The sequence below is a fragment of the Atractosteus spatula genome, chromosome 1 (assembly GCF_055471065.1).
Source record: "Atractosteus spatula isolate fAtrSpa1 chromosome 1, fAtrSpa1.hap1, whole genome shotgun sequence".
Taxonomy (NCBI): Eukaryota; Metazoa; Chordata; class Actinopteri; order Semionotiformes; family Lepisosteidae; genus Atractosteus; species Atractosteus spatula.
Window position 1 is genome coordinate 19,209,213 of NC_142706.1, and position 15,007 is coordinate 19,224,219.

At 41.2% G+C, this 15,007-nt stretch overlaps 1 protein-coding gene across 1 annotated transcript; it reads left to right on the forward strand.

The window, feature by feature from the left end:
• Window positions 1-24: 24 nt before the first annotated feature.
• dcaf10 (DDB1 and CUL4 associated factor 10) lies at window positions 25-14,444 on the forward strand. The gene is made up of 7 exons (XM_088926791.1): window positions 25-693; window positions 5,513-5,626; window positions 6,345-6,542; window positions 7,740-7,942; window positions 8,766-8,855; window positions 10,834-10,979; window positions 12,995-14,444. Exons 1-7 carry the CDS (start codon window positions 275-277, stop codon window positions 13,361-13,363), a joined length of 1,539 nt encoding a protein of 512 aa, XP_088782917.1. The 5' UTR covers window positions 25-274; the 3' UTR covers window positions 13,364-14,444.
• The last annotated feature ends 563 nt before the right edge of the window (window positions 14,445-15,007 follow it).

Sequence of the window (15,007 nt, forward strand, 5' to 3'; positions counted from 1 at the left end):
GGCAGATGCATTGGGAAAGGAAACGGAAATTACGTACACCGAGACTCTTTGGGATTGTTTTTTGCTTGCGGGGTAGACGGCGCCGGTTTTTTCGGGTCCTCCGTAATGCGAACCCCGGGCTCGGCGTCGGTTTCACTGGGATAGAGTAAGCAGAGGGGGAGCGGGAGCTGGAGCCTGTTGGCGGGGGGAAACCGCAGTCACGAACGCCGACATCTCCTCCTCCCTTCCCTCTGAAAACCGCAGCTGACCCAACCGAAGACCCCCCGCCCCCACGATGAACTCGGATCGCCAAAGTGATAGCGAAGATGCCGAGCGATCCCGGTTAGACGGGCCTAGCGAGGAGGCTCCTGCACGGGAAGGCCCCGCCGATGGGGACGAGCAGGTAGAGGAGGGGGCTCCAGGGCAGCTCAGGCGACACCGGCGGAGCTCAAGAGCCGAGTCCGGAGAAAAGCAATCCCCGCAGCCAGGTAGCTCTTCGTGCCCCCGTACAGCCGGGTCGCCCAGCAGCAGCGGTAGCAACGTGTTTTGGTCGCTCCGAGAGAGATGCCTGGGTCGAGGAGCCTACGTGGACCCGGCCCGGGATAACTTCAGGACCATGACGAGCTTGTACAGCTCCATGAACCCAGCGGACTCCGTCAATCTGAGCACCAGGACGCACGGAGCAGTGTTTAACTTGGAGTACTCGCCCGATGGGTAAGACGAAGCCTGCAACTCCTACTTGTAACGGTGGATCTGTTAAAATGCACTGTGATTTTTTTTTTGTGCGTGCGTGAGTCCATAGCCCTGAAATGCTTTTCCACATTCAGAAATAACACCCATGCACCTGAGGGTCATAGCCAGATCAGGTGTGGTTAACGTTGCTGTTCACGATCAAACTTAGTAGTGCGTAGTGCGAAACGTTTTGACTGCCACGCATCATGATCACGAGAAAAATCACTTTTGATTACTTTTTTTATTAATTTCAGGTCTGGCGACTGCTTTTATAATGGCTGTCTTGTGACATTATCCAGTTCAGTTCTCTTATCATCAGTTAAGTCTCTTCATCCGTCGTAATCAGTGAATTAACGACGTGCATTCATTTGTCGTCGAGTGGACTTGAGCAGAATATTTATTTAAATATGTATTTAATGTGACCGACTGCTCTAAGGTTTTATTTTATGAGTCGATACATTTTTTAACGGAAAAGGAAAGAATAAGCCTCCCCATTCAGTTTGTCTCTTCGCTAATGAGGGCATGGTGTTATTTCCAAAAATATGCGTGACATTGCTAGGCCCTCTGAGTTATAGGTGCCGAGTACTGCGTTTATTAAAACAAATACTCGAATTCTCTTCTGCGCCATTTTTAGTGTTGCCCGTTATACTATACAACAGCTGCAATGAATCTGCCAGCCATTCGCGCAATAATGAAGAAAAAACTTGGAACACGTTTCTAAAATGTGTTGGAGCCCAGTTGCACACGTGAATAAATCACTGTCTGTACACGTTTGTAGTTTGTCTATTTAATTGGAGTGTTTACATGAAGGTCCTTATCAAGCAGTTATAAATAAATATATAAATTATATTAAAAACCGAGATGCATTAAGGGTTTAAATGGGTTTCCCACGCGTAGTAGGTGCAATATCTATAAGTTCCCTGTGTCTTTTCTATAAATGTTTATAAAACGTGATATTATAATAAGTGCTTATTCAAACAGATGTTATTGTTGTTTTTTAAAGTGCTTGGAGTCGTTGGCAGTCCTCATTTTTAATTACGAAATTGCCTGAAGTAATTGGAGGCCTGGGTTAAATTCCGGACTTAGGGTGATATCTGTGCATGGAGTTTATATATTTGACTTATGGTAATTTGGATTTCGTTCAACAAATCGGAAGCATACTGGTCGGTTAATTGACTTCTTGGGAAAACTCCCTGATGCAAGTATGTCCGTGTCTGCCCTATGATGGACTGCTCTTCTATCCAGAGTGTATCCTGCCTTGCACTCTTTGCTTCCTGAAATAGGCTCACCCACAACCCACTGTAGGATAAAATTGACTAGGAGATGGATGAATGACAACGAATCTGTCGAATCTGACACCTTAGGGACTTTAAGAGTTGGTACAAAATTTGAAACATGATTGGAGAACCTTAGTGATGGAGTGAATGTCATGGATGGTGATTTTAAGAGAGATTGATCGAAGGAACTACAAGGAACTGAGTTCTTGACAGCTCATTCAACATTGTCAGAATACACATAGGAAAAACTACACACAACAGAGGATCGCTTGGCCCACTTAGCTCTTTTGGGTGCCATTAGCTGACAAAAATCAATCTCATCTCGCTGTTTCTTGAAAGAAGCCACAGTGTTGCCTTGTATCGTGCCCCCACATCCCTTAGTGTGAAAAAGCCTATCAGCTTTAAATGTTTTCATGTTATGCTTAATGTACTGTAGTTTCTGCTGATGCCCTTTGGTTTGTTTGATTCTGAAGAAAGAGATTTTATCAGTGCCTTTGAAACCTCTGAATACTTGAGTCAAGTCTCCTTGTAGTATTCTTTGTTGAAGAATAGAAAGGTTAAGTAAGTCAGTATAGGGCATGACTTTGAATCTGGGGGCTAAGTCAGTTGCTCTTCTTGGGCCTGATTGCAGAGCACCGTACTGTATATACATAATATGGCACAGAAAGCTGTGATAGATTATAAAGAAGAGACTGTTTTTTCCCTGGTGAAAATCTGTTATTAACTTAAACCAGTGAATGATTAGATTACTATGCAGGGTTGGCCAATTGGTCAACGCAAAGATCACAGTGAGGAATGCAATATAAGGGCTACCAGTAATAAGTCTTAGGGTAGAATAATATAAGACATAGTTTCCCAAGAAGTGCTGTAGTGGCTATTCTATAAACCAAACATTGGGAAAAGATGTATTTTTTACCAAGGGAATATAAATTATTAGATTTCATCAAAGTGAGACTCCCAGAAAATCTGGAACTTTGAATTTGTCCACCTTTAGGTAGACATAAGTTATGAATGGAGAAGACACTCCATTGAGCAGACTCCAAGAAATGGTATATTCAGTTACTTACTTTTTCAGATTTTATTTGGTAAATACCTTTATGAGGTGGCACAGTGGTGCGGTTTTTAGCTTTGTTATCTCGTAGTGCCGGGGAAGTGGGTTCAGTTCCTGGGGTTCTGTCTGCGAGGAGTTTGCACGTTCTCCCTGGGTTTGCCATGTGCTCCAGTTTCCTCCCACAGTCCACAAACATACTGGTAGGTTAATTGTGTTGTGGGACTACTGGCTCTGATGTGCATGTGTTAAATAATTCCTTACACTTATATTGGGCCTTTCTGGACACTCCACTCAAAGTGCTTTGCAGGTAATGGGGACTCCCCTCCACCACCACCAATCTGCGGCATCCACCACGATGATGCTACGGCAGCCATATTGCTCCAGTATGCTCACCACACACCAGCTATCAGTGGGGAGGATGTGTGTATGTGTTTGTGTTTGTGTCTGTGTGTGCCCTGTGATGGATAAGTGTCCTATTCAGGTGTATCCTGCTTTGCGCCCAGTGCTTCCTGCAATAAGTGGTTATAGAAAGTAATGTGATTTGATGGTGAAATACCTTTATCCGATGTGACTTCTAGTAATACAAGTTTATCCACAAAAATGTATTCCAACTAAGAAAATTATGGTCTTAAATGAGCTCACCTATTAAGTTATCAGTGTAAAGAGCCTTGCACATTTTTCATGTTTGCTGCAGTCATGACACTTTGAAATAGGAATTTATATTGATTATATACACAACCTGCTCCACACATTCAAAGCAAAAAATAAATAAATTGGAAAGGAAAATGGAAAAGTCATGATTGCATAACTATTCAGTTTGCTCTGGCAAACCTGCATGAATTTAGGTGTTCAGAATTCCCTGCCTGTGCACCATAATAGCTCTCTGAGGTCCTTCAGTCAGGTTGTGAATTTCAGTCAAAGATTTAAACGTCCAAGACCAAGGAGCTTTCAGGACGACTTGGGGATAAAGTTGTATGAAGGCACAGAACAGAAGAAGCGTATATAAAAAAATCCAACACCTTAAAATCATTTTGTGCGAGGCAAAGTTGTTCATTAAGAAATGGAAGGCACCCAGACATTGTTTGACGGATCTTGTCTCTCCACACCTAGCAGGTGGGCAAGAAGGAAACTGGTTAGGGACACCACCGTGAGGCCAACAGTGACTTACAATGTTGCACCACACATCTGCACCTCAGTCAGCCTACATAGGGGGAAATGGAAAAAAATGGGTTTGCAACAAAGCTCCTGATTGATACTGCAAGCATGTGGCAAAAAACATTTGTGGTCGGTGAAGACAAGATTAGAGCTGATCTTTGTTTTGGACTAAATATATAAAGAGCTATATCCGACGCATACTCACATAATGTATCACTCAGTTGACAACACCCCTATTTTCAATCACCGTGGTGGCAGCATATGGTTATAGCTCTGTTTATCATCAGGAGGGCCTGGGAAGCCTGTCGATACTGATTGGACATAGATGGAGCAATGTCCTAGCAAGTCTTAGAGGGAAAACCTACATCAGACCTAATACAAATTAGAACTTCACCTTTCTGCAGGAAAATGACCTAAAGCTACACCATAGTTTTAGAAAGTGCATGTTCTTGTCCTTAAAAAAGGCCCTGTCAAAAGTCTGACTTAAATCCTGTTGAGAATCTGTGATTTTTTACACACAGCAACGTGAGAGTTTGAGAAAAATTGCCACGATGAATGGGGGAATAAATTGCAGTAAGCCAGTGTGCAAAGTTGGTAGAGGCTTCCCCAAAGAAATTTGCAGATTTAATTGCTGCCAGAAGTGCTTCCATCAAATATTGAGCTAGGGGCTCAGAATATTTATGTGATTGACATATTTCAGTTTTCTGTGTTGAGTTTTTTTTGCTGATTTATTCTGCAACTTATCTTACTCTTTTGGGTCTTCAGTTTGAGCCTTTGGGTTTTGAATACAATACTGAGTTCATAAAGTGTGTAGACATCTTGTTTGTAGTTTTACAAAATGGAACACCACAGAAAGACAGAATACTTTTGCAAGTTAAGGAATAAATGTTTTTAAGCACTAACCAGGAAGAAAAAAACGGATTGATAATAGCTGATCTGCAAATGTTAATTGTCATTAAAATTTGCAAACTCGGTAGACGCTCTACAGAAACTCTACAGAAAATATTTGATGTCAGTTTATTATATGTGAAGATTCATAGTGATAAATGTCAGGAAAGCAGGTGGGATGAGGAAAACTGGAACAGTGTTCTATACATGGATCAGTAAGGATTCTGGTTATTCACTGATCCCACTTTTGGCTCTTGAAAAAGAGAGAGCAGGGAATATGACATAATTCCCCAAAGCCATAGAGAATGTCAACTACAGAGGTGATGGTGTCCAGGATAGGACTCATGATCATTGGCTTGACAAACTTATACCTTGAAAAATGGGGGAAACTTGGGGTGTGTTTTTGACCAAGCTTTCTTCTCTCTCCTAGGTCCGTCCTGACTGTAGCTTGCGAGCAGACTGAAGTCCTTTTGTTTGACCCCATTTCTTCAAAGCACATCAAGACTCTGGTTGAAGCCCACGAAGACTGCGTTAACAACATAAGGTCAGCCAAATCATATTCCGCTTGCCCCAGTACCATAGTTTCACAGTATCCAGGGTATAAAGTGATATGAAGGATATAGTTATGATTCTGGGTATTACATAAAAAATCAGTAGGACAATGCCAAGAAAATAAGCTATACATAGATAGGTAGGAATACTGTTTTTAAATAACCTTAGTAACACATTCTACAAGGCGTTACCTGGATGGGAGACCTCTTGGGAAGCTATGGTTGCTGCTGGAAGTAGTGTTAGTGGGACCAGTGAGGGGTGCCCACCCTGAGGTCTGTGTGGGTTGTAATGCCCAGCATAGTGGCAGGGACACTATACTGTAGTGGGCCCCGATTTTCAGATGAGACGTTAAACTGAGGTCCAGACCTCGGTGATCTTTCAAGATTCCCAGGCATTTCTCGATAAGAGTAGGGAGTTATCCTGGTGTCCGGGCCAAATTTTCTCCTTTGGCCTTTACTGTGGCCTCCAAATTGTCCCCATGCATGATTGGCTTGCACTTGCCCTGTGATGGACTGGCGCCCTGTCCTCGGTGTACCCTGCCTTGCGCTCGTTGCTTGCCGGGTAGGCTCCAGCTTCCCATGACACCATATGGTATAAAGCGGTTTGGCAAATGACATGACATGATGCATCTAAAATACAACATTTAAAGGCAAAGGGCTCGTAAATGTGTGTTTCCAATTCTCCAGCCTGGTTTTTCATCTTACCTCCAGGTTTTTGGACAACCGCCTCTTTGCCACCTGTTCCGATGACACCACGATCGCCCTTTGGGATCTGAGGAAGCTGAACTCCAAAGTCTGCTCCCTGCACGGCCACGCCAGCTGGGTGAAGAACATCGAATACGACACCAACACCCGGCTGCTCGTCACCTCAGGCTTCGATGGCAACGTGATAACATGGGACACGAATAGGTAAAGGGGGGCATTTTATTTAAAAAAAATAGACCTACTCCATGTCGCTCAAGTGAGCATTCCCTATGGGGGTGGGGTCTCCGTAGTTGATGGTGAGCAAGATTCCTCTAGGGAGGTGTTCCACAACTGCCCGAGGGCTGGGAACGTAACTGGGATCCCAGTAAAATGGCGACACCTGTGATTTCCTTCAGACTTTTATCAGGCACCCTGGAACTTGCAGAGTGTCAAAAGGTTGATCAAGGGTCAATGTCATACTGTCACAGTACTATTCCATAGTATAAATTGGTATGAAGGATAATATAATTAATGATTCTGGGTATTGCATAAAAATGCAATCTAAAGAAAATAAGCTATTCATATATACATACTGTTTTTAAAATAACCTTGGTAAAACTGTCTAAACTGAGGTTTGTTTGTTTGTTTTTTCATAGTGGTTTTGTAGAAATATCTCAGAGAGCCTGGCTCTTAGGGTGCAAGTGGCATCCTTATTCTCCTCATGCAGTACAGGAGTTTTTGCTGTGAGCCGAGCTGGGGCTAAACAATGATTATCCTAAATGGAATGGGTATATAATGAAAAATGTGTAATTGTCCAGTTTTCCATAGGACTGTTGTGCCGTTGGCATAAAAATGTGTTTTCTTACTGCATCAAACCCTGTGTGACAGGCTTGTTAGATATGAAGTCTGTCCGTGTCTTCTCCATCAGGAGCTCAGTGATTTGACTTTTCTGTTTTCTTTCTATAAGTCATCTCATGTCATTGGAAGCACTTTCTGAAACACAAATTCATTTTCAACGAAGGAGCCAAGCCCCAGATCTTTCCATCTTCAGCCATCCACATGGCTCTTTAAATTGACAGTAAACAGAAAGTTGCAATTCCCTTCAATAACGAAGGTTCTTAGACGTTTGTTTTGCTTTTTCCAGTGGAGTGCATGGAAATGCTTGATCATGCTTTCATTCCGATGGAGCAAAATGGCTGTCTATGTTGGAAACTACAGTAATAATGGAGGGTACAAAGATGTACTTCTAGCAGCAGCAAATTTGTGTGTGGGTTGCAGGAGTGAATACTTGTTTTTTGGAAAATCAGAAGTAAATTAAGCCAGGTGGTAGGTTTAAGGGAAGTTCCCCCTCTATGACTTGGGGGTGGTGGGGAGTTTTTGACTAGGAATGTTAGTCACAGTCCTGAAATGTCTTTCCTCCAGGTTCACAGAAGACGGCTGCCCACATAAGAAGTTCTTTCACACCCGCTATCTCATGAGGATGCGTCTTACGCCAGACTGCTCCAAAATGCTTATTTCCACGTCATCTGGCTATCTGCTGATCCTTCACGACCTAGACCTCACTCAATCCCTGGATGTGGGGAGTTACCGCATTCTCAGGGCCAGGAGGACTACGTTAAGTTCAGGTTGGCCTTTAATATGCATGCTTTCTTTTTCCACGCTTAGAATCACGATGAAAGGGGAACTGCAACACTATTTTTATATTTCTCTTTTAATCCAATAGAAATATTACTCTTGACTTCCAGATGGTTTTGCCAGTAAATGGAACTTTCTTGTTAACTCTGCATGCATATCACATTGGAACCTTTCTGAGGTGAAATGTCTGCAGCACAACTTGTACTTATTCACTCCTACATTGCATTGCATTAGTCATTACAGTGACTAGTGAGCAGGAAGGGCCGCATAACGTCACAGTTCGTGGAAACTCTTACTCTCGCCCATGGGAACACCAGGGGTTTGTGACAAAATGGCGATTTATAGGACATTCACAAAGTTCAAGACTTTGTGCTTGTTTTGAAATTTGTAAAATTTTTCTTGTCACAGAAATTTAATAACCGGTCTGAGAAATTGAGACTGCAGTGTAAACTGTTAAACTGTTGAAGTGTGAACTTAATCTCACTTTGGTATATTGCTGCTTGGGCAGCTTGGTTAAAACTGCTAATTTTAGAAGTTTATATATCTTTTTCCTGCACCAGTACAATTTGGTGAACTTTCATCTTTAACATTCATTCTTCTAATATATATTGTTTTGTATGGGAAATCATATTTTCATTTTCTTCAAGCAAATCAACGTTCAGAAAACAACTGGAGAGATCCCACTTGCAGTTCAAGTCTGTCACAAGCATGTTAGAGCTCAGTTTCACGTTCACACTGTTGTATGTGCCCTGGGTTGAATATATAATTAAACTCCGAGGGAGGTCACCTGTTGCGCGATACTGTGTTTTACAGACAACTCTACGTCTGGCTCACGGTGCACAAGGAGCTCACGGCACGGCAATGAGTCCATCAAGATCCCATCGCAGCCATCACATAGGGAGGGTATGCGCATGCCTTTGACTTCTGCAGTCCCCTTTTAATCCTGAAATGTTGAGAATGCGATATTCAGCCCTTGATTTGCATGTGGTCTGTGTATTACACACTTTACCAGTGAATTCAGTAAGTCAGTTATAGCTCCTTTGGCTAACGCACATCTTTAGTATGATGAAGTTGTGAAGAACCTTAGAATATTCTGTAAGCTCCCATGTATGATGTATATAAAAGTGTGTCCCACACTTCAAAAATTAACAGTAGTTATTTTAGTATAGGATTTGAGGTTGGCTATGTGCTCATTTAAAATGTTAGGATTTTTAAGGCTTTCACCTTGAAGAACTGGACTCAGTTAAGTTGTAGTGTAAATTGTTGTTTGGCCATGAAACCGTTATGACATTTAAAAAAAAATTCAATCCAAGCATTATATATATATTCCAGTTGTCACACAACAGTTTATATATTTTTAGATTCTCAGATGAATACTAGCAGAAATTGTTTCATCCTTGCCTGTAATTTCCCAGTCTCTTTAATTGGAGATCACTCATCTTGTAAAATGAGTCTTTTACTCCCCAGTTCTTACGTTTTCACTTAGCATCAAAAGGTAATCGTACTCAGTTGAAAACAAAGGTGAAATATTTCCTTTCACTAATGGTTCAGTCTAATGACAGAACAGGCATCTCTCATTACAGAATAGGATGAACAATTCAAGACTGGAAAAGTTCTAGAGACAATTATAATGAATGATACCAAATCGTTTTGGTTCAAATATGGATTTAGAAAAGACAGATCCTGTTTAACATGCTAGTGGCCTTTGAACAAGTAACAACTGTAGTGTTGTCAAATGGAGTATATGATATGGCACATTTAGACGTTCTGAAGAATTTTATCAAGTCATAGAAAGATTCATTCTCAAATTGAAGGTTGTAGTCCTTAAGAATCTGTTAATACTCTTTTAGATCTATAGTAAGATGGTGAGAGATCTAAATTTTTATAACTAATCAGATGATAGTTTGCAGATGACACTAAACTAGAAAGACTGTAAATTGCACTACTAATACCTCATTTAGAATATTGGTTATCAAGACAGAAGAAAAACATTAGTGACCTGGAATCGGGCAGAAAAGAGCAACCAAGTGCATTGCTGGACTAAAAACAATGTCTTGCACTGATAGGCTCAATTAATTTAATCTTTTTGATCAGAGATGAAAAGGATTTGATTTAAGCAACGGTAAAACCAGAAGCAAAGGACACCAGTAGAAACAACATTTGCATTGGGAATTTCAAACTCGGAACTCGAACGGAAGCATGTGTTTACACCAAGGGTTGTGGGAGTAGGGCACAAACGACCCAGTCTTGTTGTTGTAGCAAACATCAAGGTTTTTCTTCAAGAAGCTGCAGATCCGTAGGTCAGTCTGCTACTAGCACACTTTCAGTAAGATACCAAAAAACAAAGCTAGAACCTTTGTAACCATCCTTATGTTTCACTGTATCTTTATAACAAATTCCTCAAATTTCAGGCAACACTATCCATTGTCTTAAAAAACTAACTGTTGAATCTTTTGGTGTTTCCATATTATTCTAAAGCATCTTTATCCATATGATCTCTTAGCACTAGGTCTGTGGTACAGTTACTGTATTATAGCATTTTGTAGTTGGTTTTGAATGTTTTTGTTTATATGTGCTCTGTGTACTTGGATGTATACAGTAAGTAAAACATAGGTTCTAATTAAAGTTCAGGTGGGTAGCTGCGTCAGCATGTGTAGGCTGCAAAGGAACAAGTAATAGGTTTAAGAAGAAAGAGAACACAACGTTTCGGCCGTGGAGCCTTCAACCTTTGGGTCCTAATTAAATGCCCACTAAAGTCTAAACTGGTTTTAATGGCATTTTGAACAGACATGCATGTGGTGGTCCTGTCCTCTACTTTTAAAAATCAGGAGCTGGCAGTCTTGCTTACTCGACCACATCTTTGGCCATTCTGTTTGAACAGGAGCATCTCCTCGAAACAGCCTAGAGGTGCTGACTCCAGAGATCCCCGGAGAGAGGGACAGGGGCAACTGCATCACCTCCCTTCAGCTGCACCCCAAGGGCTGGGCCACCCTGATCCGTTGCTCCAGCAACACCGATGACCAGGAGGTGGGTACAGGCCAGCGCTGTCTAGGTGTGGGCGTTTCCAAGACAGGATTTGTGCTTTATGGAGGACAGGAGAACTAAAAATATATACAACAAAACCCATTTCTGTTCATCTAGGATTGACATTCAAGAATTCGCAGGTAAACTGAGTGAGTGTAGTAATGATGGTTTGAATGTACTGAAACAGTTGTAATTGTAATGTCCCAGAACACCTTGCGGCTTCTAGGAATAACTCAAAACAACTGTTAACATGCTTACTGTATATATCAAAAGATACAGTATACAGTTTTATTTACACAAATAATAAAATGCCAAAAATGAATCAAGACGAGTGAATACACAGTATATCTGTAGTATATTAAGGATCAATCATTCAGTAACTATAAATAATAATAACAGCTATATACTATAGCTAATAATACATGGTTGGTTGAAAATGTAGTGACCATAACTCATTATCGAGAATAAGTCTTATACAGATAGATTCATAAACACTCAAAAGACAAGTAACATTTAATTATTTAACTGAATTAATATTTCACAAATATATACTTGTTTGCAATAATAAGTTGCTCTTCAAGGGTTACAGTGTCAACACTCAATGTATTCACTTCTGAATAATACACTGGCTGGGCAGAGTTCAGATGAAGTTTTGAAATTCCTTGGAGAGTGAAATGCTGGATGCAGTCACAGTCTTGGCCAAATTCTATGTGACCCATAACCTATGTTGCGCTTGAAAAGGAAAGAAGTCTGTATTTTGCTTTGCGCTGCTGTAAGATTTCATAGCACGAGCTCTCAGAACTTGGGAAGATCGTCAAGTCGAGATTTGAGTGGAGTGAAACTTAGTCCGCTTGCCTGTATTTTGTAGCTCCTCCTCTGCATAGTCCTTGAATCTTAATAGTATCAGGAAAAGCCCAAATGTATTATTCAGTTGATCAGGCAAAATTATATTTGGGGGTGCTCTTCTGAAAACTTGTACCAGATATCTTTTCTCTTGTTACAGAAGTAGTCTTGGGCAAAGTTTTGATTTACAAAATTTGGAGGTCTGTCTCTAGCATGTTTACTGTCACACACAATTCCTTTTGCGATCAAGTTGCCAGAATGTTTCAGAGGGCGAAACGGAAACTTTCTTTTACTGTGAGGTATCTTTTAAATCAAGATATTGCAAGTGGTAATTGGTCATTACATCATCAGGTGTAGCTTTCTTCACCACCTATAGCAGGTTCCTCATTGGTGGATTAGCCTGTTGATGGATTATAGACGAGACCTCCAGACAGGACTTCAGTCCGGATGTCTCCCTTATCGTGATGATGTTGGATAGTTTATCACTTTACCCCACTTTAGACATCCTAATTTTTGTCAGAATCCCAACACATTCAGCTTGTTAGGGGCCATCTTGCCAGAATTTTTAAGGAAATGATTTTCGGGAGCTGAACTGCCCAGGTCGTTTTTCATTGAAGGTGAAAAGGGTAAAATATCTTTCTGTACATACTAATTCTACCACATAAGCCTTGCTGCTACAACAGAAATTGAACATTTCAAGCAAAAATACAAAACCACAGAAATATTAAACTATTAGGTATGTGACAAGGAAGCATTGCAGTGCAGGATCATTTAAGAAAAATTCATTTGGACTATTTTTATGCTTTTATTTTTTGAGATTTCCATTGCCTATTATAAGCATCATCATTTGCAAAAAATTAATTGTACAGACTAGAGTATTATTAGATTCTGTTATCAACAAGTGAATATTCATTTTTCAATCATGATCAGAAAACAGTTGTTATTCTTGCTTGCTCTGCCTTTTAAGATGCAGGCTTAAAAACCTAAAATGCCTCAAAGCATAAGCTTACGTCACACTGACACTTCTAACGAGTCTTGGCAAAACACTTAACCAAAATGTGAAATAATATCGCAAGCTAGTAACTCGTAGGTGAGGAAGCACAGAATTGGTTCTCCCGTATTTGTACTTGAGGGAGGTTGTGGAAACGGTAACACCAGGTCTTCCTCTTCTGCAGTGGACGTGTGTGTACGAGTTCCAGGAAGGTACTCCAGTGCGCCCCATCTCCCCTCGCTGCTCCCTCAAGCTCACCCACTACATCGAGGAGGCCAACGTGGGCCGGGGCTACATCAAGGAACTGTGCTTCAGCCCCGACGGCCGCCTCATCTGCTCGCCCTACGGCTACGGGATCCGGCTGATGGCCTTTGACGGGCAGTGCAGCGAACTGGTGGACTGCCTGCCCAAGGAATCCAGCTGCCTGCGGGAGATCAGGTCTATCTACTCCCATAGCGACGTCGTGCTCACCACCAAGTTCTCCCCCACACACTGCCAGCTGGCTTCTGGGTGCCTTAGCGGGCGGGTGTCCCTCTACCAGCCAAAGTTTTAGCCACTACTCCCCTCCCCACCACCACCACCCCTCCTTCCTCCTTCTCGGACATCGCCCTCCTCTTTTCACACGTATTCGTACAGCCTTCCTCTTTGTCAGCGAGAGGTGGAGTCAAGGCTGCTAGAGAACCTTTTCCGCCTTCACAATGACTTGACTGCCGAGGCGTCGAAGTCTGGAAGCCATGCTGGGTGGCAAAACGAATGTGCTGGTTATTTTTGACTAACGCAGGAAACCGTTTCAGGTCTGCCGAGATTATTTGAGGGGCCATAATGCCATGCCTCCTTGGGTAGTCCCCAACGACTTTTGCCCTTTGTTCTATTTTTAGCTGCTAGGCTGCTAATTGTATACAGTAAATACATGCTGTTTGGATTATTTTCTTTGCTTGTTTTTTTGTTTTTGTTTCAGTCCATCTTCAAAATATGTGGTACGTTGTGTTTTATCATGTTAAAATGGCTGTTTAGTAAACGGACCTGCTGGGGGGAAAAAAGAAACTGCACCGCATGTTGCCCTCCTCTCTTGAACAATTTTGCACAAAATCCATCTGCACTATTTTAATTCTGTACACTGCAAAAAAAAAACTAAAATGGAAGCTATAAAGAGGTTTTACAGCCTGTCATAACCACTTTCTCATCATGCTTTGCTCACTTTCATTGACATTAAATTCGCTTCTCCCCTGTTGGTTTCAGGGGGACAACATTAACACAAAATAAATTCACACTTTTCAGATATTGCTTAAATGTACAGAGTGACTTCTCAATTACTGGCCTCTGGTGCAAACATTACCTGCAGTCCTGTTTTTTTTAGTTATGGTCAAGTTTTCCATTTTCACATCTATTGTTTCAAAGGCCCAAGATTAAAAATACAATTTTTCTTCTTAAAACATTATTTTTATTATTGAATGTGTGTTCATTACGATGTTGCAGAAGAGTTTTTCTCTGTGATTCTACACTGGAGTTGACTCCGAGTTGTCGTTTTTTTCTTCCTCTGTATTTCCACAAAGTGAGAAATGTTCTTGACTGGAAAAGAAAGTAAATTACAACTATTGTCATTGAATAATAATTGCAGTTCATGAAGACCCAAACAATGAGCATTTATGAAGAACTTCTTTTTATCTCAGTGGGCAAAGAAACTTTTCTTCTTAAAGGGTAATGATTTGCCAATACAGTACAGCCATTAAGTGTTATTTGTTTTGGGCATCGTCATTCTGACCTTGAATAGGATACAATTTGAGTTTTTTCATGCAGCTCTAAAATCTCTTAAATATTTCTTGATTTTTACCTCTGTGATGAAAAATGGTATTCCAGATTTATTCTTTATTTTACACCTTTCAGTTCTGTGGTGTGATACCTGTGAGGAGAGACAGTTACATATTTGTTTCAGTGCTTTCATTAGAAGCAGCGAAGCCAAAGTATGAAAAGGCAGGTTATGTAGAAGCATGACTAGAGCAAGCAAAATGACGAGAGAGAAATTCCTCTTGTTTCAATGTCAGTGTCCAATATTTGTGACAAGATGTTGAAGAACTGCACTTTGGGCTCCTGTTCTGTTTCTCACTTTCCTTCATTGGTCCTGTGTGAAAATGTGCTGTAATGGATTTTTTTTCTACTACATATTGATATTCATACTTCCTGGATACACAACAGTAAT